Consider the following 24,748-nt stretch of genomic DNA (forward strand, 5'->3'; position numbering starts at 1 on the left):
TATAGAGTTGACATAGTCCTCAAAAAAAAATCTCGGCACCGTCCGCATTAGTGCTCATACGTGGAATATATAGCTCTCAGAGGTAATGGCTACATTATCCTGAATTTATTCATTAGGTACAAGCTATTGTACAAAAAATATTTTTTCTTTCAAAATATTAGTTTAGATAAATTAAATCATCTCAAGCTTATTTCTCTTTATTTTATATTGACAAGTAAAGTATTTACTTATCGTTGAGCTAAGCTTTAATAAACTGACGCATAATTTAATTTTTATATCCACAAATATTTAAGATGTCCAAGATTATTTATTAAATGTCACTGTAGAACATACCAACACTTCAAAGAGATTATTTGCTTTTTAAGATTATAAACGTGATTAAAGTTTTAAAACTAAGTACCTACTGTTAAGTTCTTTCTCAATTTTTTTTTGTGACTATGAACACTTATTTATGCGTCTCAAAACAAATGCTTTCCGTGACTTTTAAGAAAAAATAGTCATCTATACAAAAAATCACTCATGATCGGCGAGAATCAGAGAGCGGAAATACGAATGTATACTAATTGGCCATTTCATACACTAATTATCAATTCAATTACCCTAAATTGAACGTAATGTGTGTAAATAACGTATTATTCAACCTTTTTGTAATAAATTAACAATGTTTGAGCATAAAGGACGCTATTAACAAAGTTTAAAGGTATCATGTATGGGGTATGAAGCCTTTCCAAAGATATATTATGTACTTTGAAACTAGACAAGTTTCAAGACTTATATTGCCACTGTAGAAATTTAAGTACCTATAATATCTTACTAAAGCAATTGAAAAATAAATAGAATTAAAAATAAATTAGCCTGTGTATATTCGGTTCCAACAGGCCGGCATAATTGTCGACTGCCGAGGGATAATGATCTCTCGTCAGTCGACATACTATTGGACCCTACTTCACTTACCATCAGGTGCAGTGGGGTCAGGGTCAGTTTACCATTCCCGCTTAAAAAAATGGTTCAGGTTTGTAAACCCAAATCTTACAAAATATATTTTTTTAGTAGAGTAAATACATATAACAATTATGGTCACTTGTAATATATTTTTAAAAGTAAATTAAATGTAATAACGTGTGTCTAGTTGTTTATCTTGGCTACTTTTTTATGGTCTTAGAATAAAGTCGATCTTATCCCAAAAACTACGTTGTTTTATACTATCTAAAATGTAGCGTTATTTAATTAATAAACACATTTAATTATGTATTCCGTACAGCTTGGAGGAAGCTGTGCGGGTCACCATCGAATGTGTTTTTAATTTATTGGACGTTGGCCAACTAGTTTCCACTTACCACCATTTTATACGAGTAGACGGAAGTTTTAGGCCGCCTCAAAATTTACTATACATACTTACTTATCAGTTTTTAGAAAATATAATATTAAAATTAAATTATTTTTCGGATTTTATTGCGGTTTTAATTATTTTAGTTTTCTCCCGACGTATAATAAATATATTATTCAAACGCCTAAATGTACGTATTGTGAACCTCAGTACGCTATGTTATAGTCCGAAGTTATAATCCCGGGTTATGAATAAAAAAAAAAGTGATTAATGGTCTGAATGTGAAACGGTCACATGTTCGATTTACGCCACGAAATATATATATTTTTTATTTTATTAAATATTATGTACCGATGATCCAAAGCAAATACTTTAGATCTGAAATACAGATAACACCATTTAATTTCAAAACCTAAGATACTTAAGTCTTAAAGTTAGTACTAAGTATTCGTTACTCTACTGTTAGTATATTTTGTAGTACATAATTACTATTATATTTATCCTGATATCAAAATGTCGCCGAATTTATATATTATATATTTGTAATTTATATATTTATAATACTCCCTAAATTTCATTTTCCTGCACTCCTTCTCCATATTTAATCATGTCGGATCTCACACTTCTCCATTCGTGTAATGTACTTAAAAATAGATACAAACATTTTTCTTCACGTATTAATATTTAGATAATATCAATCAGATAACCTGTTGGCAAATGAATGTAATATTTGCATTTTTATTTTTAAAAACCCACTATTTATAATGAGACATTAATGAGGCTATACATTGATAACCGGAAAGTAAGACTAGTTTGCGCGCCAACATGTCTACTGGTAGATGTGAAAACGCATTTATACTAAGATCTAACATACGAATCTATGAGTCTTCCTAGCCGAATTTTCGACCACGGCGGCCAATATCAACGGAGATCAACCAGGTGCGCAGGAGATATTCTAGTGCACAAGTCTTTGCGCAATACACAAGGTACACTCTCAGTTCCTTCACTCTCATAGTCCGGTGAGACGGCGATCCGATATGATCGGAGAAAGATCGGGTGCAGAACCAACGGCTTTACATGCTTTCCGAGGCACGCGGGTATCACACCGTCAATCTGACTCCGCGTTGTGACTGAGTAATCGTTTAAGATAGAAAACCCCCGTCACAATAATTTTGGCCCGACCCAGGATTTGAACCCAGGACCTCAGCGTAGTAGTAGTACTTGTACCGTGTACAATTACAACTACGCCACTGAGGCAGTCCGATCTAACTTATACTGACATTTAAAACACATAGAAATTTAGTTTTTTCGTTTAAGTAAAATAAAACTGTTAAGTATATCAATCTACAACTTTTCCAAGGCTGGGAATTGAACCCAGCGACTAAGCATCAAGAAATACAAAAAACAATACTCGTTGAAGCGGTTTATACAATCTAACATTAAACAAATTAAATCTTCGATATTCAACAGGCAATCTTAATTAACTTCAACTTCTCCGCAAATAACTTTGAATAAAATACGAGGGCTTTGGAACATTAAACGTATCTTAGTTAATGAAACGTTTATGAGTACTTTAGAAGGGAGATTATTAATACAGTAGTTATCTACGACTTTGTTCGTGTAAATAAAATACATAACATTAAAGAATGATAAATAAAAATCTCTGAACTGATTGATTTAATACCGACTTAAATAGCGGTAATGTTATATTTGGAGAAAAAAAAACAAATGCACATCTAGCCCTTATTACCAAAATGGTTTGCAACCAGGGGCACCCACTTTTTGTCATGTTTGTTCCGTCCCATGATGTGATAGGGGCGACCATTCGCCATATCGCGTACAAATTTCGGACGCCGAGCTGATATTGAGCAAAAAACCTCAGTAAAACTTAACCTAACCCGGAATTCGAACGTGAGACCTGAGAGGAGCGTCGTCTCGCGCTCGCAATACAGTTGCGCCAACGAGGCACTCTTCTTTCACTAATAGTATTTATTTATATCTACCAGACAAACAGTATAGTTAAAATGTCTGTTACATTATCATATAAATAGGGACTTGATTCTCCTGTAACTAAGATTCAGAATCAATCAACTGACTATTAAAACAAAATATGCGTTGTGACGAAAAATGCCGGCCATTGACATGATTCCATTAAATATATGTTTATTTTAGTTATGTAAGAGAAATTCGGAACGTTTACTTGTCGTGCGCAACTGTGGCAATGCTTGGAAGTGAGGCGACGCGCAGACGATGTCAAGTTTTGTGCTGAGAACTGATAGTTACTGTATTTTCCGTAGCTCATATTATTGTAGTATTTCTTGGCGTCAAGTAGACGTCTGTGCGGCGCCTTAGATTAACCTAGTCTTTCCACCATTGTACTAGTACGAGCGCGGTTAGACCAATATTAACTATTGTTAAACTCTGACAATCAGGTCTCAGATATCTTGATTTTGAACATAGTTGTCACACGGGATAAGTATACCTACATACCGACAGGCATACATCCTCCTTCATTTTATATACAGGTTTAGCCACGTCTACACGAAGGTTGCCGAGTTTATAGACATCGCCTTAACAAAGAATATGCCGAGTTCAAATGTTTGCGTGAAACTGCATCGGTTCCGGTAAGTGTGGGATTAATAGATATCGTGTCTTCTCGTACCTTTTGCGTGTTTTGTTTAACTTAATAGTTAGACGAGTATGTCGCTCGTATGATACCGCTCAAGAACGATAATGGACTCAAAGAATTTTTAGTATAGTGTTGTTCACGCAGTTCTATATACAAAATAATTTTAATAGCTGTAGGTTCGAGGAGATTTTCCACCGGAATCCTCGAAGGAATGAATTTCTAGAACTCTTCCTAATCCAAGATTAGTTACAAGCACACACACACACCTTTTATCTCCGAAAGGATAAGCAGAGGCGCAACTGATGCAGCCACATTCCGCCGTGTGTATTTCTTTTCACGATGTAACAAGGACGAGTCTAAAATCATATCGATGAAATTCCAGACCCCGAGTTGATACTCAATCAAAAAACCCAATATCACTTTGCCCGAGCCAGGGATCGAATCGGAGATCTCAGCACTGCAGTCGTATCGTAATACAACTACGCCACAAAGGCAGTTACAAGAAGTATGTAAAATGTTATGGCACCTAAAACCACTAATTTATATCATGCGTTCTCTAATAACCAGTTAATACAGTCATTAATAAAATCGCTATACGAAGAACTTATGAAAGAACCGCGGGAAACAGAACATACTGGTCGATTTCTGATTCGGACTCAAAATTAAATCAAAATTTAGCCTAGATTGTTTGTAAAAATATTATTCTGGTAGGTTTTATGCCGACGTCGGCGCGACTCTTCTACAGTCTTATTCAATCTCTAAATGATTTTGGTTGTTTCATTACATAATATTTTAATTTCGCTATCTGATATATTGTTATGTTGCCGTGACATTTGACTTTTTTCTATAATTCACCTCTTCCATACCTAACCACTATCACACTTTGCATAAATCTATACATTTAAGAAAAGTAGAAATTCTTTAATTCCATACTTCATGTATAGCGGAAAAACTACGTTCTGATTCTTGTGGCAGTGGGCTGCGAATCATGACATCTAGGATTCGATTCTCAGGTCGGACAGTGTTTGTGTAGGTGTGTGGGATGGAGGGGTTGACTCAATAGACCTTGTAGCCAGTATAAGTACAACTACAGCAGTCATTACTTCCAGATCAATTATAATAGTAAATCTTTTGTTCATAAAATAACCTACATATTCTATAGGTATTAACGCCAATACACACAATATCATGCCTTTATCCCCGAAAGGGTAGGCAAAACTGTAACCAGAGCACCCACTTTTCGCCATGTGTTCCGTCCCATGATGTGATAGGGGGTGAGCCTATCGCTATATCGGGTACAGATTCTAGTCTATACTGAATACAATTATGGTTATACTAAAGTCAAATATTACTTTGGCCGACCGGGGATTCGATTCTAGGACCTCAGAGCGGTGTGGTACACTGCACGCAATACAACCGCGCCAATGAGACAGTCGCAGATAAGTTTTTATATTTTAACTAAATATTAATTGTATACAAATTTATTGGCATAGTAACATGACATTGTATATTTTTGCTGTCATAGAATCACTGGAATCAAATGGACCGAAGCGGTACCACTGTCTCAAAATAATTGTAAACAAGCAATGCACGCCGGCATAAATATAGCGATAAACAAAAGAAACAACATCTCTACAGTTGAAGTTATACCTAGAATGCACAGCACTTCCAATGAGATTCCACATCGCAAAAATCGGATATCGCGGCAATCCAATTTCCAACATGGCGGACACATTAAAATGCAAATAAATTATAAAAATTAATGCGGCCTGATAACCGGTCGGTTCTAAACATACGTACATAATCCACGTCAACATTGTCGTTTGTAATTAATATGGTGACATAATCAATCCCATCGATGTTTCGCAATACAAATGTTACGCCATTAGAAAGCAGAGCTTGAGGTGGACGCGCAGTTCCTGCTGGCATACCTTTAGACCTAAAGATGGTGTCAGAGCCGGCCCTGGTGGCCGAAGGGCAAACCCAGATCCTGGTGTTTCCTTAGAGTAGTAGATTCAATGTAATAGGTCAATATGTCAGTCGGTATTGTTAGTTTAGTATATTGTATCCATACCGATTTATTAATAATTATAATTATTACAGCATGTTCGGTTATTATGGATAATACGTTCCATTTTTTAGATCTCCACTAGCTGTTGAGATACCAGGTGATTCGAGAGAATAACTCGAGGGATTGAATCATTATAGCGGATTTTAGGCATATGAACAGTGATCGCTAAATAATTGATCAGTTAGGACAAAATATATAAGGTACTCTGAAACCTGTAAAAATATCCATTGTTTTCCCATTAAAAAGTAGGAATGTAATTCTTTTGGCTTGCCTCGTTTTAAATTTTCACATTGCGTATAAAATTGTTGCTATGTACATAGATGTAATTTATCCGAGATAGAGGCGCCTGGTCACACTTAAGTGACGATATGTCGTTTATCAAGACCGATTAAATCTAATTTATTAATTGAATCGCTGTCGTCCTAGATCCATCCCTGGGTTGTCGGTTAGCATTCTGACCACGCCATGGCGTGTGAAGAATCAACACGTTAATTTCATTCTGAAACCACTTGACACATGTAGGTTATCACAAACGTGCTCTGTTAACAAAATTTTAATCAATATTTTTCAGCTGATGGAGTGGGCGCGTGCGGTGAACATCAATAGAGTTCTTGCAATGCAAATATAAATAATTCAACGCTAATGAGTCTTTCTTCATGTTTAAAAATCTGTTTCGGTACTCTTGGTGATATAAATCATTGTCGTTCAATGCATAGAGTTAGTAATATACTACGTAAGTGTCAATGTATTGGTGACTAGCCTCCTTCTTTTGTTTTAGTAGAGTTAACGTCAAATAAGTCTAAGGTGCTCATTTAGAATGAATACGTAACATCCGTTTCCTGCGTGGGCGCGCTCAATGGAAGCTCAACAGGGGTTTATGATGATGCAGAACTATTGATGTTTATTTAAGACCTTTGCATTGATTTATTCAATTGCCTGGATGATGGGTGATAACTGATAGAAACTAAAATAGTAGAAAGTTGTCTGGCATGTTATTCCTACATCGGAAACTAATCTCCATATTTTGCAAAGTTCTATTGTACATATTTATACTATCATAAGTAATCTATATCTATACTATTATATAAAGCTGAAGAGTTTGTTTGTTTGTTTGTTTGTTTGTTTGTTTGTTTGTTTGAACGCGCTAATCTCAGGAACTACCGGTCCAAACTGAAAAATTCTTTTTGCGTTGGATAGCCCTTTGTTCGTGGAGTGCTATAGGCTATATATCATCACGCTATACCCAATAGGAGCGGGGCAGTAATGGCTAATCTCAGGAACTACCGGTCCAAACTGAAAAATTATTTTTGCGTTGGATAGCCCTTTGTTCGTGGAGTGCTATAGGCTATATATCATCACGCTATACCCAATAGGAGCGGGGCAGTAATGGCTAATCTCAGGAACTACCGGTCCAAACTGAAAAATTCTTTTTGCGTTGGATAGCCCTTTGTTCGTGGAGTGCTATAGGCTATATATCATCACGCTATACCCAATAGGAGCGGGGCAGTAATGGCTAATCTCAGGAACTACCGGTTCTATCTGAAAAAATTTTTTTTGCGTTGGATAGCCCTTTATTCGTGGAGTGCTATAGGCTATATATCATCATGCTATGACCAATAGGAGCGGAGCAGTAATGAAACATGTTGCAAAATCGGGGAAAATTATGAGTTTTGAGAGCTTCCGTTGCCTGCGCTGCGTAAACGGTTAAAGTTATGCAACAATGATGTATGACGGGATTGTTTCACTTAAAAAGTTCTAAATAATATAACAAAGTCCCCCGCTGCATCTGTCTGCCTTAACGTGTTAAACTCAAAAACTACCTAACGTATTAAGATGAAATTTGGTATGGAGACAGTTTGAGACCCTGGGAAGAACATAGGCTCCCGGAAAACTACTATTTTTATAACGAAAAACTTTAGCCTGAAAAACTTTATAACGTGGGCGGAGCCGCGAGCAAAAGCTAGTTATATATAAAGATAAAGAGTATTTTTGTTTGAACGCGCTAATTTAATATAATCTTGAGGGTGTACTGGAAGATGTTAAAAGTACCCATAAAAATAAAATAATAAAGTTAGATTATGTATTTTATTCTTTTGTCCAATGGAATTATTTTGCTAGTAATAAATTTCAATTTCTCACTTTATCTAGTAAGTAAAGACATGGCAGGCATCGCATTAGCAGTAGATAGTATGATTTTAAAAATGATTTCACAAAGATGTTATTTGTAGACGATGCACTAAGAATATTCATCATTACTATTTTCTACATAAAAGGGAACGTAGAGTGAAATCATCAGTTTGATTGTCAATTTGTCATATTTGTCAGTGTCAAACTCAAAAGTGTTTGTGTAGGATATTTTCGTAAAATATCGACATAAAGTAATAAAATACAATGGCATATTTAACTCAACCAGATTATGTTAAATATATATGTTCTTGTGGGCAATTAAAACCTATAACAAGCTTGTATTTCTGCCGGCATTGCTTAAAAATCCGATGCGGTTTTTGCATCTGTCATGAGGTGGGTAACCTAGTTTTTATTGAATTTATTATATAAATACAGAAATATAACGCCTTATTCTCGCAATAAAATATAATGTAGTGTTGTTAATCTTGTTTGAAATATGTATGATATAAAAATATTGCAATATAATTACAATTTGAAAAGGTTTAAAACCATCGTTTTGTTTAGTGTTTTCGACACACCTATCGTTATTGTATTGAAATGAATCTCGACCGTATTTTGTAACGATTATGTGCTTATTGTTAGATATTTGAAATTAAATTACAATATGGTTATGTGCATTATTGGGTTTATTAGACTGAATCTTATATGTACTGGAATTTAATTTGACTCTTCTAATGTAATTGTATACAATGAGAATAAATTCCTAATTATATTTAGTAAAAATAAATACTACTAGTGTAAGATGTCAATTTCTATGAAATATTGTGGTAAAACGAGTTTTATTCTTGGGATGAGAAGCAGCCTAGAGCACTGAAAGATTTAATGTATCTTCCGAATAGTGGTAACATGTCAGATATCAGAGTATTAGTTCCAACATGTTTAAATAAACAAAAGATACCATTAACCCGGAAATAGAGAACTAAATATTAATATAGTGTAATAGACTTTAAAAAAATATTTTGTTAGATACATAACCGTTACTTACTAGATCTTAATGGCATAGTTGTATTACAGTACAATTGTAATACTGAAGTCATACGTTCAAATCTCAGGTTGAGCAACATAATATTGGGTTTCTCTACTAAGTATCAGCCCAGAGTCTGAAATTTGTGCCCTAATATGTCAATAGGCTTGCTCCCTATCACGTCATTGGATGAATGCACAGTAAAATAATCTGTTTAGATGCTCGCAATACCAATAGAAAGCCCACATGGTAAGCAAACATGTCATAAACCTACTGATGATTATGATGTCTGTTTCAATATATACAAAACATAGAGTACTTTATATACAGAGTATATGTGCCATTCATTGTTCAAATACAACACATACACACATACACACATACACAACACCACGCATTTATCCTCAAAGGGGTATGCAAAGGCGCAACCAGGGCACATACTTTTTGCCAAGTGTGTTCCGTCCCATGATGAGAAAGGGGGCGAGCCTATCGCCATATCGGTTTCAGATTCCAGACTCCAGGCTGATACTGAGCAGATAACCCAAATATCACTTTGCCCGACACGGGATTCGAACCCAGGACGACAGAGCGATGCCGTACCGCGCATGCTGCACAACTATGCCACCAAGGCAGTGCACTTGTTCAAATAATAGACAATTTTATATTACACATTCCATTATAATAAAGTTTACTGTATTAATGTCCTAGGTGGACTCACATTACTGTGCAAACTGTCTGGAAAACATGCCATCTTCCGAAGCCAGGCTGAAAAAAAATCGTTGCACTAGCTGCTTTGACTGTCCCAGTTGTTTCCACACTCTGTCTATAAGGGCGACATTAGTTCAGCCCCGACAGGCCTCTACGGAGGCCAGTGGAGATGCTAAAGTTGAAAATAAGCAGGCAAAGAAGATGTATTATCTGTCATGCTTTAATTGCCGCTGGACGTCGAGGGACGTCGGCATTCCTGATCAGCCTGTTGGTATGTATTTTATACATACAGTTTAAATTCACAGGTGTAACAGTAGATTGAAAATTTCTTTAGAATTGTGGATGTGTAAGGACAGTGAGTCACTGCTATGGTTTACTTAACCTGCTTGTATTGTATATCAGCATCTGGAGGTTGGCCGGAAAGGACAAACCCATTCACAACACGCATGAACCAACTCCTGGAATACTATAAGGCTATAGCGTTACAGGAGAAGCAAGAAAAACTAGAGAGGGAGAGAAAGAAGTTTGCGATTAGAGGAAAATATATCACTCTCACTGTAAGTTAGCACAATTTAGACATTGGTAAACCCATAAATTAAAATCCTAGTATGTTAGTATACTCGTATATATGCATGCAGCACAGACTTTTGTATTATAGTGAGGACCAACAATGTTTTAATGATAATATCTCACAAAGCCTCTTCTGTTTCTGAAGAATTTCTTATTATACTGCACATAAAATTTTATAACATTTACTTATGATGAAAATGAATTTTAAATAAAAAAAAATACTAAATTGTTTGATAGTTTTGAATTTTTCATATAGGATAAAACAGGTCTGACTGGCGCCATGGCTCGCAACATAGCAGGTCTGCCTTCGACTGATGGTGGCTCGTCGTCTGCTATCGCCAACTTCGTCGCCAGCCAGGCCAGCGAGGAGGTGGAGGAGCTCCCTGAGGATGTATACACCAAGGAGGTTAATTTGAAACAGAGTAAGTACTTAAAAATTTGCATAAAATTTAATATGTTAAAATGTGAAAAAGCTCCATTGGTCCTTGACAATCTGCTATGATCACATATATAAAAATCTTCAATGATTTTAACAGCTTTCGCTAACATTTCTGTAGGATATTAAGTAAAACTCCTATACCCTTGAGGCTCAGGTTTGCAGCTTACTAACCAACTAGTTATTTGAAGCGTGATATTCCGTCAGTAACGAGCATGGCGCAGCGGCTGGCGTCGCCGGAGTGGCAGCCGGCGGAGGTGTCGCGCCTGCACCCGCTCGCCAAGCTGCTCAGCGTCAAGCGCAGCCAGCGCTGCCGGGCCTGCGACCACAACCTCACCAAGCCAGAGTACAACCCCGGCTCCATCAAGTTTAAGATCGAACTGCTGGCCTAGTGAGTACCAACTAGGTGCAACTGAAGCAGGCATCCTGACTTCTAAAAACATATTGTGTTGTGTCGACTAGCGAGGGATAATCATTTCTCGTCATCTGATGCTACCTAGTCCCCACCATAGTTACCACCAGGTGCAGTGGAGCCACTTAGTCATGTCCGTATAAAAAAACTACAGACAGTATATCATATTAGACAAGACCGAATTTGTAGAATTACTACAAAGTCTAGTATATCCAGGTTATTGTGCCACGATAAAAAAAACTTCTGTATCACAGTTACCACGTGCCAGAGGTGAAGATAATCTCACACGAGTCGATGAAGCCCGGCGAGAAGGCGGCGCTGCTGGTGAAGCTGACGAACCCAACTGGCCACGAGATGACCATCAAGCTTCTGCAACCGGAGGACGTGCCCATAGTCGAGGAGGAAGAGCAGAAGAGCATCGAAAAATCATTAGAGAAGAGCTTGAATTTGGAGAAGGTATTAAAATACACATGTATTTATGTTTATTCATTTGTCGAGGCTGTTCTCCACAACAGCTGAACCGGTTTTCATAGGACTTTCTTTGGCATATAGAAAAGTAAATATATCTACAATTAAGGGCAAAAGCCATAGACTTCGCTAGCGAAGGAGTAGGGGGTACCGTCTGCACCGCTGAGTTGTATCGTTTTATAAGACTTCTCGATAGTAAAAATAATTATTTGGAGGATTATATTATTTGGGGCAGGATTCGTACTCGTGGCGCGCCATCTGCCGGCCGGCGTCGTACTCCGCGCTGTGCCGCGTGCGGGAAGTGACGCGCGACTTCACACTCGCGCAACGAGACGATGCGGCTGAGTATGACGATGACGCAAGACATGACGCCGACGAGTAAGTGTATTGTTTATGTCCAAGTTTTCACTGATATGAATAACACTAACTAGTTTTAGTAGGTAATAGTTAAATCAAGTATGAAAACACCCATTAACCCTTATGAGTCGAGGTACCAGAAACATTTGTAATATTTAACAAGGCACAAAGACTTGTGATTATACTGTCCCTTTGGTTGCTACTATATTTTGAATAATTGTTGTTATGGCATGATTGAGTGCTCTTTCAGTAGCAGTATAGATTCCTTAATCCTACCTTCCGCTACAGCGTAATCGTATGGCGCAAGTCGAACAAGCTAGCGCTACGGCTGGAGGTGGAAACGGAGGCGTCGGCCGCCAGCGGAGCCCCGGCCCGCGCCGCGCTGGCGCTGCAGTACTCCTACCGCAACACCGTGCCGCCCGCCGGCAACCAGCCCCACCAGCGGAACCACACGCTCTACACCACCGTGCTGCTCGACCTCGGACACGTCATATAAACACCTAACTTCGTTTGGGGTAAATGCACTGAAATTACCCCAATTTGGGGTAAAGTTACATCAATTGTTAAAGGCAACTTTTCTATCTGCCAATGTCAATAAAAATCTTCGATAGAATCCCAAGGATAAATCAATCAAAATAAGTCATTTGTAAGCATGTCAAGAAGTCCTTTGAAGTTTAGACCTTCAACACAAGACTTTTAGAATAAGGCTCGAATTATATGTGACTGTTGATATTAATAAAAAAACATGAATAGCTCTCTATCTTCTTATATAGAGAACTAATTTACTGTAACTACATGCTTCAAAATATTAACCAACGAATCAGCCAGCACTCAAATTATCATACATGATTATAATCATCGCAAATGTACATTCAATACTTTATAAATAATATTAAAGTTGCTTTTCGACTGAAAAATATATTCAATAACATTAGGTTAGTGGATATTAAATTTTGTTGGTAAGCAACACCTTTTTTTTATTCCCGAAAGTGCGTCGATGAACTCCCGGAACTGTTATGAGATTATAACAACTCAGAGAGAGGAGGGCAGTGCTATGCAGTATAGAAAAACTTAATATTTTTTGTACTAGGCAGTGGCTCAACTGTGCCCGTGCTATTGGCGACATCCATCAGGTGAGCCGTTGGCTAATTTACCTTTGGTGGCAATAAAAAAACAAAGTTCTCATATTGCTACTGTTATTGGCAAGTATTTATCAGGAGAGAAATATGCAAGTTCCGACCTTCAGTTATATAAAAATATATAAACAGAATAAAAGAGTGTCTAGGATACAGCGCACTGGTTTCAATGGTTAGGAAGGTTAAGAGGCATTGGTTTATGAACCTGAGTTTTCATAATTGTCTCATTTATGATATAATAATGCTAGTGGGGTTATGAACTCCTAAGTAACCAGGTACAGCTACATTATTGCATTCAACTTAATTACTTTATGCAGCTATTAAAAATATTATGGATTAGGACCAATGCTTTTTAATGAAGAATAAGTACTAAATAACTTTACTATGTCAAATGAAATTAAAAAAGAAATTTCCTTAACGAGTCTATCGTTTAACTATTTATTATTAGTTTATTAATTTAGTATTAAGTGAAATTTCTTATTAATATTTTTAAGTTAAATGATAATTAAGAATTATGTAAAAATATTTCGCTTATTTATTCTTATGTATATTAGGCTTGCTTCCATTACAGAATGATATAAATAAAAAGATGTGTCTACTGTCTAGGCACAATCATATTTTCTGTCTGTGTCCTAAAGTGAGGTTTAGTCAACCAAGAAAACTTTCAGAATTCCACTTTCGCAATTTTAATAGGATTTATTATTTGTGATTAGGCTATATACTGATCATGCGCTTATAAACGTAACTTTTGCACGTTTTAGAATATTATGCTAACCAGCAAGTATTATGTTTACAGTTAAAGATGTTTAGTCAAATAAATTTATTTTTCAGCATTATTTGTTGTTTATTTTTAACCTTAAATAAGATGTTAAAGGTGATTGGATAACGAGAGCTCAACTATTTGTATTCCTAAAAAAATAAGACAATAAAGAAATAAAAAACACAAAATGTAATATATTGTTTAAAATATATAACTTAAACTCAAACACCAATAACAAAAACCATTGACACCACATTACATTAATAGTTACAATATAGTAGTGGATCCAAGGAGGTCAATGACAATCAAGGGCGTCGCCAGCCGATGGCCCAGAAGGGGGCAATTAATATGGAGAATGAAAAAAGTTTGAATTGTAAGTGAAGTTGAGACATATACATGTTCCTCCCCCACTGCCCCTCTCCTACTTTAACAATAACAGAGCAGAATGTAATTGAGTGTATCGAATATTAGGAATGGAATTGCAGTATATTCATTCGAGTTTCAACATTGAGAATGATCAATCAAGTAAGTCAAGTCAAAGACTTAGGACTTTGATTGCTTTAAATTTGGCAACTTTTTTTGGATCTTCAGGGGGGTTAGCTACCCTTGCCTACACTCCCTTGGCGATGCCCTTGATGACAATGCTGATTACCTTGCATCAGTAAAAATGGTAGAGCAACTGCATTCTATCTTCATTGTTGTATAATTTAGTTCTAATCATATTATTGATGTAGTAAAACGGCGCGTAGTGTTTGCCCATACCATTTATACTTCACCTGCAGTCAACTAAGCTTATACAAATGGCCGACCAGTCTATAAATATTATACTAAAAGTATAAAAATTAGTTTAAAATCACTTGAGCTGCGCTGCATTCATGCATATTCGTACTGTTGTATCAGATTCCGTTTTGGAAAATTTCACCTCTTGCCACTGTAAGCTAACACTGCCATTAAATATTTACGATATAATCAAGCACAATTCTTAAGCTAAGGACAGTCTTCTTCAACTTGAGTCTTAGCCGAATATATAACATCATTAATGCCCACACCATCGTAACTACAACCAATTAAAGAAATTGGTAAATTGTTGTTTAAAATATAATTTCTAATCTTCTCAACTCTTTCGTAATGCCCAATTACATATTGAGGAATACATTGTTTCAAAATATTAACATTACAAGCAGTTGGAGTTTCTTTGATATTCAATATTCCACTTATTTCTTTTATGGCTATTTTCTGCAATTTCTCCTCAGTTACATTATTTCCAAACTTCTGCTCAAACCATCTTCCACCAAGCATTACTGTTAGTACTGTTCCATTTTGATCAGGTATGCAACAGGAGTCAAATACCACTCCTAAAATAGGAGAGTTCTCTATTGGAGGGACTAAGAAACCAAATGCAGGAGTAATTAGTGGTTTATCTGTCTTAAAATATAAGTTAACAATACCAACTGTAACAAATGGTATGTCTCTCAAGATTTGTGCTAGTTTTGGGTGTTGTTTTTGTACTAAATTGGCTAAAGAATATGCTGGTATAGAAGAATAAACATGGTTGGCATTTAATACCTCTCCATCAGTCTTTTTCAAAGACACTGTTCCTGAATCCACAAATTCTATCTCTTCTACTCTAGTATTAAGGTTTACATCAACATCATTCTCTTTGAGATAATTGTGTAATGTGTGTGGGAATGTTTGTAATCCTCCCTTAATTGTATAAACACTCCATTTCTCCTCCTGAGCCCTCCTTGCTAAAGCACTGAGTTCTAAATTATCATCATTTTTTGTCTTGAACAATGACTTCATTAAACCTTTCACAACTCCACCATGATTTTGTTCCCATTCAAACAATGTTTTGAGAAGGAATTTTACTGATATTTCCTTTGCATCGCCAGCACATATCCCACAAATCATTGGGGATATTGCATAATCAGCTATTTCTTTGCCAAACCTCCTTTCAACGAAATTGTAAATCGAATCGTCACTCAACTCCTTGTGAGGCTGTTTTATGTCATTGAATAAAGCGTAAATTAGAGGTTTAGAAAATGGCTCATTTTTTTTAAACACACCCTTCAAACTGGATGGTAGGACATGTAAACTGTTGCGTACATAGATCATTCTGTTTTTAGCGGCCGGATGGTCGGGTTTTATAGGTGCTACGTGTTCACTTAGGCCTAAATCCTCCATCATATTTAAAGTATTGAGTCCCATAATGCCCTTCGGCCGAATAGTGCGAGGGCCTTGTTCAAAAATATAATCTTTATTTTTGATAGACTTAATCCATCCACCACAGTAGCTGGTTGCTTCTAGTAAGTATAATTTCAGGTTGCTGTTAGTAGTTACGTTGTTTTTAAGTAAATAATAACCTGCGGAGAGTCCGCCGAGTCCTCCTCCGAGTATGGCAGCCATTTTATTGTTTTTATACGTTTATTAAAATGAATTACGTGCGATATTTCTAAACTTATCGAAGAGAATACAAATATCACTCTTTGGTACAAAATTAAATTAAATTTTATTCAAATTCCGGCGATCCTCGATCTTTGTTTTGACATTTCTGTGTTGTCGACTTTGACGTCATAGACTAATATATTTGACGTCAATATTTTTGACGTTACGCTTGTCGCTTCATTCAATTGGAAGGAGTTTTGATACTTGATCACAATATTCTTATAAAACACTGAAAAAAAAATCGTATTAGCGCAATAAGATCGTAGAAATTTTGGATGTAATTACAATAAAAGAAAAATTAACAATAAAATAAATATCTATCGATTTTCACTAAAGATAACAATAATTAACACCATAATTGAACATTTATTTCACCATGTATTGCACTATGCCTCTAAATAAATTTTGCTCATACGAATCAAATACAAAATAAACACACATCACGGCTTTCTTTCATAAGGAATAGGAATTATAAGAATCATTATGTTAAAACTGTAAACTTTAATTTTCAATAAACACATACCTATGTATTGCACATATTACTAAAATATCAGTACTAATTTGGCAAAACAGCCTGAGCGTTATGATGTAGAATGCAGAACGTAATCATTATGTAAGTTACCACTAATATATTTATTGTTGAAACCAGTTGAATCTATTTCCCGTTCGGTTACTTCATTAATATTCTATTTTTATTTTTTCGGCTAATCACAAACAAATATTCGTCGTGAGTAGGTATTTGTAAGCCGAAAGATAAAATGCTATGTTTATAAGTTCTAAAACATACATTCATGCTTAAACTTGATCCATAATAAATATAAACTCTACTAGTTGGAACAGTATCGCTTTGTATAAAAAGTATACGTGATCCATTTACGAAGATACAATGTCGTTCCGCGCAGTGAGGCGCGAGAATCAACGGGGACACAGTTGTGTCGCGAGCCGATAATCAGTTTCAATTTCATACTTATTTCACTCGTAGCACGCTTTTTATCTCGGCTCGCTGAGTTTCGTTCGGTTTACCGCTAGAGATGATAGCACTGATTCCGAAAATTATCGATTTCGAAATGTTCTGTTTCTGATAATGTTGATAGCATAAGGCGTTTTTAAAAAATAAATCAATACCCTCATTTAAGAACTCAGAAAATAGATACTTCTTGCTATCGATTACAAGCATTTTCCCGAGTAGCGAGACTAAAGAATGGAGATCTCATGCTGGCTATTTACTAAAAAAAATTTAAAAAAGCTAAATACCTACCTTACATTTAAGATTTTCAATTAAAAGACACCTTGCTACACACTGCTCGAGCAAGAAGAGAATTATCTCCATAAGCGACACAGTAGATTTTAATGCTTGTATAGTGTTTACCTAGACCACATTTTACAAATGATTCTGGACAAGGGCCTCGGGGTAAGAAATTATATTTGTCGCTATATTTCAATCTATTTGACTAGAATGAAGAGCCCCGTGAGGGCTCCTAAGAAACTGATAGATAAGTGAAGCCGTCAACGGGCATGAGACAATTGACTTAAATCAATCCTTTGATTTATTGTGTCGATAGAAAGTAACGTGAGCTCATGAAACACTATTGTCATCCCTATAAAACCCTGTTGCACATTCAAACCCTTTTCACACCATGGCGACACCTCCTGATGACGACATGACACAGACCACGCGACCCAAGATTTGTGACAAGAAACTTAAAACCGCAGAATTAAAAATAAATAAAATTTTGCAAAAAATCGATAGCTTGCAACTAAACAATTCGTACACTTCTCGTTTGGAAGTCGAAACCGGAAAAAGTGTAGTTTCGGTGGGAAATATAAAAAAGTTTATTGTTGTAATCTTTGTTTTGTTTTTTATAAATTTTGCACAGTGGTTATATTTGGAATTTTTTGGAAGGAAGGTAAGTTCTATACCGAAAACTGATTATACAAAATCGATACCAAGAAAATATTATACAGACATCATAAAGCCAGGGGGAAACTTCACACCAGTAAGCATAATATTTTTTAGGGTTGTACTATGGATGTGCCGGCGATTATGAAGCCACTATTCCGACCCCCTGAAGATTGCTCGATGTGCATGGGGGTGAACGACGTGGTGCGCCTTGAAAATATTACAAGCAAAGAGTTTGAAGACAACTATGCGTATGGCGCCACACCTGTTATAGTTACAGATGCCACTGCGGGATGGAAGGCATTACAGGTAAACGCGTTACTCTTATCATCATACTCTCGTTATATTTTTAAGTAAAAAGAAATCCTAAAATTGCTTTTTATGTGCTATTGAATATAGTTTAACGCGGTAGCCATCCAGCGGCGCTGATCCTTAAAAGTGATGGAAATTTAATTTGTTTTTACTTTTTACAGGAATTTGACTTCAAATTCTTTGCTGAATTTTACCAAAACACTAAAATGGGCAAGCAAACAAATGATTGTTATTACTTTGCGTATAAATCTGGTATTAATTCGTTGACGGAAGTTTTTAATATGGACGAGAAGAGAGCCAATATGTCTGGCGACCCCTGGTATGTGGGATGGAGTACTTGTTTTGAGGAAGAAACAAGGAAACTGAGGGTGTATTATAAACGACCGTACTTCTTACCAACGTCTGCCGAGAGCCAGATGGTCGACTGGATATTTATGGGCGGCCCTGGACAAGGGGCGCATATGCATGTAAGCATATTTTAAGGATCACATTACCAAAGTTTTCACATTCGTTGAAATTTCAAAGTTCAAGAAGCTTTTGTCGATACCCGACTATTTTTTTTTTCTTACAGCTGACCATTTCCTATAAATTCTTATTCCAAAAACATAATTTAGGTATCCACACGGGAACTATAGCGATGGTTGGTATTTGGTGTTCGTAAAAACAAAATAATCCATTATCATAAAATGTTATATAATATTAATACTTTCACGTCCACAACCAGTCAAATATAAAGACGAATTTAATTTACATACCTACTTTACCAGGCCATGGTCCGTTTCCAGGTTGATTCCGTGAAACAGATGTCCTGGCAGGCGCAGATCCGCGGCCGCAAGCAATGGGAGCTGGCACCCCCACCAGAGTGCTTGTATTACTGCTCCTGGTTCACATTTACTGTGGCGCCGGGAGAAATACGTGAGTAGTCTCATCTTAATTTTGTTTTAAAATTACGTAAATATTGGTCTCATAAGTTCTGTACCAAACTATATAGCCTCCGGTAGACATATTGTTGTTTTCAACCTTCCTTTCCTGTACTTACCATGATTATCTCAGCACGACCCTAAGGTTGACTGGTACAGAATGCCTACGTCATTTGTATATGAAGGGCTAAATAAATAAATAGACCTTTAATATGCTTGACTATATTCTGATTGCAACTATGTGTAACTTTTTTCAGTGGTAGTTGACACGAACCGCTGGTATCACAAAACCAACGTGCTGCCTGGTGACATCAGCATTACCATCGGCGCTGAGTATGACTAGCTTATGACGTCTTAGTAAGGAAATAAATAATAATTGTCCTGAGCGTATTATTTTTTATAGAAAGGGGATATCTTTTCATATATGGAACTGCAAAGAGAATTATAACATATATAGAAAATGGAACTGCCTAGATTACAATTCACAATTTACAATAGATATGGAAGAGTAGTATCTTCTAATAAAAACTTATTGCTCTACAAAGCAATAAAAAAACGTAAAATGAGGCCCAAAAACCTTTAAATGTATATTTTGTTGGTGCCAAATATATATTTTTTTTTTCTGTGATATTATAATATGTTTTAAGGTTTTTTAAATGGGATGAAAAATATTGTTGATTATTTTGATCGTTACCTATCTCGTTGTTATTAGGCATTGGTGTAATAAAATATACTAACATGACTAGTTTGTTTCCTTATGATGATGGTGATTTGACAGAAGAATTTATTTTTCGTATTATTTTTTGTAACATAGGAACCTACCTTATTGTGTTAAATCCAAGGAACTTTGACGTTGACAAGCCGCGAGGAGCTAGTACGCCAAAATAGAAAGTTAACCGCTAGGGTATAAATAAAAGTCAATTTGATGCTACGAAGAAACCTTTATTCACCATGACTATGTCTACGCACACATGCTACATGCGTGTACTGTATTACTGGAATGACACGAACATCGCTTTAAAATTACAGAGAGCGTGGGACATAATGGGAATTTCACATATCCACAATGGGAATTTACATAACCATGCTGGGAATGGGAACATCGCAGTCTAGTTGGTTCATATACATGGTGCTCACATTTTGTGACATTTTTTTATTCCATATTCGAATTGGAATGACTTAAGTATGCGGACTTACGACTAAAGGCAAGTCTAGAATGAGTTGAAATCGCTATGGGAAATAACGCCATGTACACAATCATTTAGGGGAATGACTGTAAATAAAAATTAAGTACATTGTAACGCAACTAAAAAAACTGGGTATCGTAAGGCATCACCGCTCGCACATATTATAAAAAAACCATTTGATTAAATAAAAAATATTAATTTCCACTAAGAAAAATACAAAAAGAATTACCACATCGCGTATTTTGTACCCTTGTAAGCGGTCTTATACATCTAAAGATGACATTGATTACATTTAATAAGCTTATACATATATTAACGCCACTGTGCGACAAGAACGTGTTTGGGTATTATAATACCACATACACTTAACACTATTCCTATAATTTGAATACATTAATTTTATAAGCTTTTCAATTTAACTGCGATACATAAGGGTACTAATACATTAACTTCCACAGATATATTAAAGATTTATCCTAATTATATCTTCATTTTTCTACTTAACAAGCTGCTTTATTAAAACGGCAACACCAAATTCTAACGAAGTTTCAAACTTTAGAACATCAGCCTGTATATAGTTAGAGCGAGACGAACATATCGTGTGGAAGCGCGTGTGAGCGAGACAGCGCTAGTTTACTCCTCTCCCTGGCCGGCCGAGTCGAGGATCACTTCAAACGAGAACGGTTGGAAGAGATAACCCTCACCGGCGTAGAACTTGCTCTGGAACTCCACCCTGGGGAGAAGAATTGTAAAATTTTAATAAAAATATACACTAAAGCTTATGCTGGTTCCATATTTAGATTACGGCTAAAGTTGTTTCAATTTCATACATAAGTACATAAATTTAAAGAATTATTCCTAAAGACGTCGGAAGGACATTATGCGCTAGTATATAATTTGAAGTCAAAAAGGTAGCCGGATATTCGCTAGTGATGGGCGATTGACATCCACTAATCCTAAAATTTAGTACAGACTGTGCTATTTTGTAGTAGAGTTGCAAGTAATTTAGTAACTAAACTTGTCTAATCTACTCGACAAAATTTTTGCTTTTGGGACACGTTTACTTACAAAATTACTTCCTACTCGACTAAAATATTGGCATAGGCCGAACTGGGCCTTATTGTTCTCTGACTACTTCAGTTCAAGCAATACTGTCAAGAAGTACGTACCAGTGCAGACGCAGGGTGTGCAGGAACGCGGAGAGCCCCTCCATCAGTACCAGGATAGACACGGAGATAGCGGCCCACCCGGCGAACACGATGTACAGGAATATACCGCCTTGGAAGTCAGTCGACATCAGACCTGATCATAACATTGTTGTTAGTTTATTTATTGGCATTATTTCTGCATTCTATACGATGGGTAGCATTCAGTGAACACAATATTCATTTATTTATTTGGACTTTTAGAATTTTAGATAATAGCACAGGTAATTTTAGACAATACACTGATTAGATTCTGGAGTCTAAAGCATGGTTTAGATTAGCAAGAAAACTTGCAGAAGTAAGCGATTTCTACCGTATAAGTAATATGTTGACTTCTGCAAAGTTTGAACTTTGCTCGACTTGTGTCGAATCGCATGGGTATAGAATTATTGAAATAGTGTAAATACGTCTGGAAATTCTAGGGCAATATATTGCTTCGAGACCTTGCTAGCATCAACTGAGCTTTTCTCTAATATGTTTATGAAGGATGCATATTTTTTTTATGTCCTTATACAATATTTAAATATAGATATTAAAACAAATACAACAAAATATGACAATGACACAGACCTTTCCTCAGCAACATGTTCCAAGCGACCTCAGCGAGCTGCGCGTGCGCAAGCGACAACGCCCACAGACGCAGGTACGACGCCGTGTGCGACACACTGCCCAGCACGTACTCGATGGTGTGGATGCCCTGATACACAACACATGTCATGTCAGATACTTTTCCTACGATTTATTAAACACTGGCATATAAACTAACTATAGACAATGTGATATCAAACAGGTCGGTAGTGTATTTCGACTAGAATAAAATGTGGAATCAGATCAGTTTGATACATTTTACAATATCTTACAGAATTCTATCGATGTAGAAAGAAAAAAATAAACCGAGTAAAATGCCACGGCTTCCGATGAATTCGCGGGTAAAACTTAATTATTGATAAAATTTCTAGTCATCGATTAGCAAGTAATTGAGAGTAACGTTAGTATATTAGTGCGAATTCAACAAGAACAGTTATAGTTAAGTAATCCTACTCCTGCCGATTTATAGTATTTAAATTTGTTAATTTTTATGTAAATGTATGTAAAAATTAACAGGACAAAACATAAACATTGTTTCCTCTGTTGACCAGTGTATCCCTATTCACCCCGTTTACAGTCGTGTATTTTAATAGTGTGCATTACCTGGTGTATGAAGACCTCGGTGATGTCGTCGTCGTGGTGTCCACTGCTGGGCACGGGCGCTCCGCCCGCGGTGCCGTTCTCAGCGGCGCCCTCTACAGGCTGATGGCCTTGACGCTGTTACACAAAATAATTAGTGAGAGAGGTCATATTGCTGCCTGTTGAAAATAAGTGCTGGCCAGTTGCCACGTCTGCAAGAAACATATTTATATGTTGTGTGTAAAACAAATTGACGAACTGACGAGCCTTGTGCACGGCAATTTAATTGGGTCCTCAACTTGATACAAAATTGAGTCAGTCCACAAAATGCTACAATTAGCACATGATTTTTAAACATTGAAACACAGAATCTTACCGCCATCTATCCAGACAGACATAAGATAAAACAAAACATAATATTTAAATAAACTCATTATATTTTAATCAAACAAACCAAGTACTTTTGAACTTATACACAAGTGTGACGTCATAACTATGAGCAGTTGAGAGTGGTTGAGAATGTGTAGCAATCTAATAGCTAATTCCTATAAACGATTTGAATAACGATTAACATTGACCAATCAGAATAAAGTCTGTGGGACAAACATACAAATGAGTTATGTTGATTGGTTCATTACTATACTATGCTATCAAAGCTTAGTTAGGAAATTCTATATAATAAAGTGTTGATACTCACGGCACGTTGTTTCTGCTCCTTCATGATGAAGTACGGTTTTCCGAACAGCATCACCGGCACGCACAGCAGCGCCACGATCACGAAGAACTGAGCACAAAATATATTTTTATACATATTGTATTGAGTTTTGATTTTTAAGAGTAATTGCTTTAAGGGTTCCCAAAATTCCCAACGTATTTGTTTGTAATTTTCCCTTAGATCCATGATAGTCTTCTACCTACTGTATGTAATCTAGTCGCGAGTGAAGTCGACGAAATACATTATTTGAAGCATGTTGCGGCATCCAATTCTAGACTAATCGTGTTAGAAAACCGTGTCTTGCTTGGGCATCGAACCGCAGGACATCTCTGTCAACACTCATTTACGCACTAGAGTAGAGGCAAAATATCTACCGAGCTTAGTTGGTATTTTTAACCAAGTTCATAAAAATGGAGGGGATCTCAATTCGTTTTTGTATCATCGATATTCTTTTTATCGATAAACGAATAGTGAATTCGTGGCGAGTATGAGTTGTAGTGAATTAAAAGCACCGTGTGCGTACCTTTTGCAGTTGTAACTGTCCCGCGTACATGGTGTCGTCGCACTGCGGCCGCGTGTTGGCGTCGGTCTTGAACAGCATCATGTTGATGAAGGTGATGAGGATGGAAGGCGCACAGTACGCGCTCGTCTTCACGATAGCTGCACAACACAACATACTATAAGTATTGTCCTATCTAAACGATACATGCCTAGAAAGCCACATATTGCTTAAAAATGTGTTTGGATTTTTAACATACCAATAAAATAGTTTTTTTTTTTTTATTTATTGTATTGGATCGAATCCGCGACAACTACGTCACGGAAACAATCAAATCAACAAATCGGTAAAATAATTAAATATTTTTCGACTT

At 36.3% G+C, this 24,748-nt stretch overlaps 4 protein-coding genes across 8 annotated transcripts in view; 2 read left to right on the plus strand and 2 right to left on the minus strand.

Annotated features, from left to right (window-relative positions):
- Nucleotides 1–8,347: 8,347 nt before the first annotated feature.
- On the plus strand, nt 8,348–14,101 carry LOC115453174 (dynactin subunit 4). Its single transcript, XM_030181840.2, has 8 exons — nt 8,348–8,547; nt 9,887–10,157; nt 10,289–10,443; nt 10,713–10,878; nt 11,100–11,283; nt 11,559–11,760; nt 12,008–12,150; nt 12,418–14,101. The coding sequence occupies exons 1-8, from the start codon at nt 8,419–8,421 to the stop codon at nt 12,623–12,625; spliced, it is 1,458 nt and encodes a 485-aa protein (XP_030037700.1). The 5' UTR covers nt 8,348–8,418; the 3' UTR covers nt 12,626–14,101.
- Nucleotides 14,102–14,196: 95 nt separating this feature from the next.
- Nucleotides 14,197–17,080, minus strand: LOC115453175 (protoporphyrinogen oxidase). The gene is made up of 2 exons (XM_030181841.2): nt 16,994–17,080; nt 14,197–16,699 (listed from the first exon to the last, which is right to left on the minus strand). Exon 2 carries the CDS (start codon nt 16,429–16,431, stop codon nt 15,013–15,015), a length of 1,419 nt encoding a protein of 472 aa, XP_030037701.1. The 5' UTR covers nt 16,432–16,699; nt 16,994–17,080; the 3' UTR covers nt 14,197–15,012.
- LOC115453176 (bifunctional arginine demethylase and lysyl-hydroxylase JMJD6-A) lies at nt 16,951–20,344 on the plus strand. 2 transcript variants are annotated; one of them, XM_030181845.2, is made up of 5 exons: nt 16,951–17,083; nt 18,488–18,679; nt 18,844–19,149; nt 19,468–19,597; nt 19,860–20,344. In XM_030181845.2, exons 2-5 carry the CDS (start codon nt 18,497–18,499, stop codon nt 19,943–19,945), a joined length of 705 nt encoding a protein of 234 aa, XP_030037705.2. In that variant the 5' UTR covers nt 16,951–17,083; nt 18,488–18,496; the 3' UTR covers nt 19,946–20,344. The 2 variants fall into 2 exon arrangements, with proteins under 2 accessions (XP_030037705.2, XP_030037702.2); XM_030181842.2 differs by lacking the exon at nt 16,951–17,083 and adding an exon at nt 17,119–18,377.
- Nucleotides 20,345–20,523: 179 nt separating this feature from the next.
- Nucleotides 20,524–24,748, minus strand: part of LOC115453177 (V-type proton ATPase 116 kDa subunit a1) — a 36,059-nt gene continuing 31,834 nt past the window's right edge. For all 4 annotated transcript variants that reach the window (XM_030181847.2, XM_030181846.2, XM_030181849.2 and 1 more), the window contains 6 exons: nt 24,400–24,536; nt 23,859–23,945; nt 23,186–23,299; nt 22,565–22,691; nt 21,959–22,091; nt 20,524–21,522 (listed from right to left, as the gene is read on the minus strand). In XM_030181847.2, the coding sequence (XP_030037707.1) occupies nt 21,423–21,522; nt 21,959–22,091; nt 22,565–22,691; nt 23,186–23,299; nt 23,859–23,945; nt 24,400–24,536 (698 nt within the window). In that variant the 3' untranslated portion in view covers nt 20,524–21,422. The remainder of the gene's footprint in view (nt 21,523–21,958; nt 22,092–22,564; nt 22,692–23,185; nt 23,300–23,858; nt 23,946–24,399; nt 24,537–24,748) is intronic.

This window comes from Manduca sexta, chromosome 20 (assembly GCF_014839805.1).
Source record: "Manduca sexta isolate Smith_Timp_Sample1 chromosome 20, JHU_Msex_v1.0, whole genome shotgun sequence".
NCBI lineage: Eukaryota > Metazoa > Arthropoda > Insecta > Lepidoptera > Sphingidae > Manduca > Manduca sexta.

What these genes read in the sequence shown, in the direction of transcription:
- LOC115453174 (XM_030181840.2), top strand. Translation starts at nt 8,419, where the DNA reads ATGGCATATTTAACTCAACCAGATTATGTTAAATATATATGTTCTTGT. An exon ending in GGAGGTTAATTTGAAACAGA is followed by an intron (nt 10,879 to 11,099) that starts GTAAGTACTTAA and finishes ATATTCCGTCAG; the next exon opens with TAACGAGCATGGCGCAGCGG. An exon ending in AGAGCTTGAATTTGGAGAAG is followed by an intron (nt 11,761 to 12,007) that starts GTATTAAAATAC and finishes TATTTGGGGCAG; the next exon opens with GATTCGTACTCGTGGCGCGC.
- LOC115453175 (XM_030181841.2), bottom strand. Translation starts at nt 16,431, where the DNA reads ATGGCTGCCATACTCGGAGGAGGACTCGGCGGACTCTCCGCAGGTTAT.
- LOC115453176 (XM_030181842.2), top strand. Translation starts at nt 18,108, where the DNA reads ATGGCGACACCTCCTGATGACGACATGACACAGACCACGCGACCCAAG. An exon ending in CGGGATGGAAGGCATTACAG is followed by an intron (nt 18,680 to 18,843) that starts GTAAACGCGTTA and finishes TACTTTTTACAG; the next exon opens with GAATTTGACTTCAAATTCTT. An exon ending in TGTGGCGCCGGGAGAAATAC is followed by an intron (nt 19,598 to 19,859) that starts GTGAGTAGTCTC and finishes AACTTTTTTCAG; the next exon opens with TGGTAGTTGACACGAACCGC.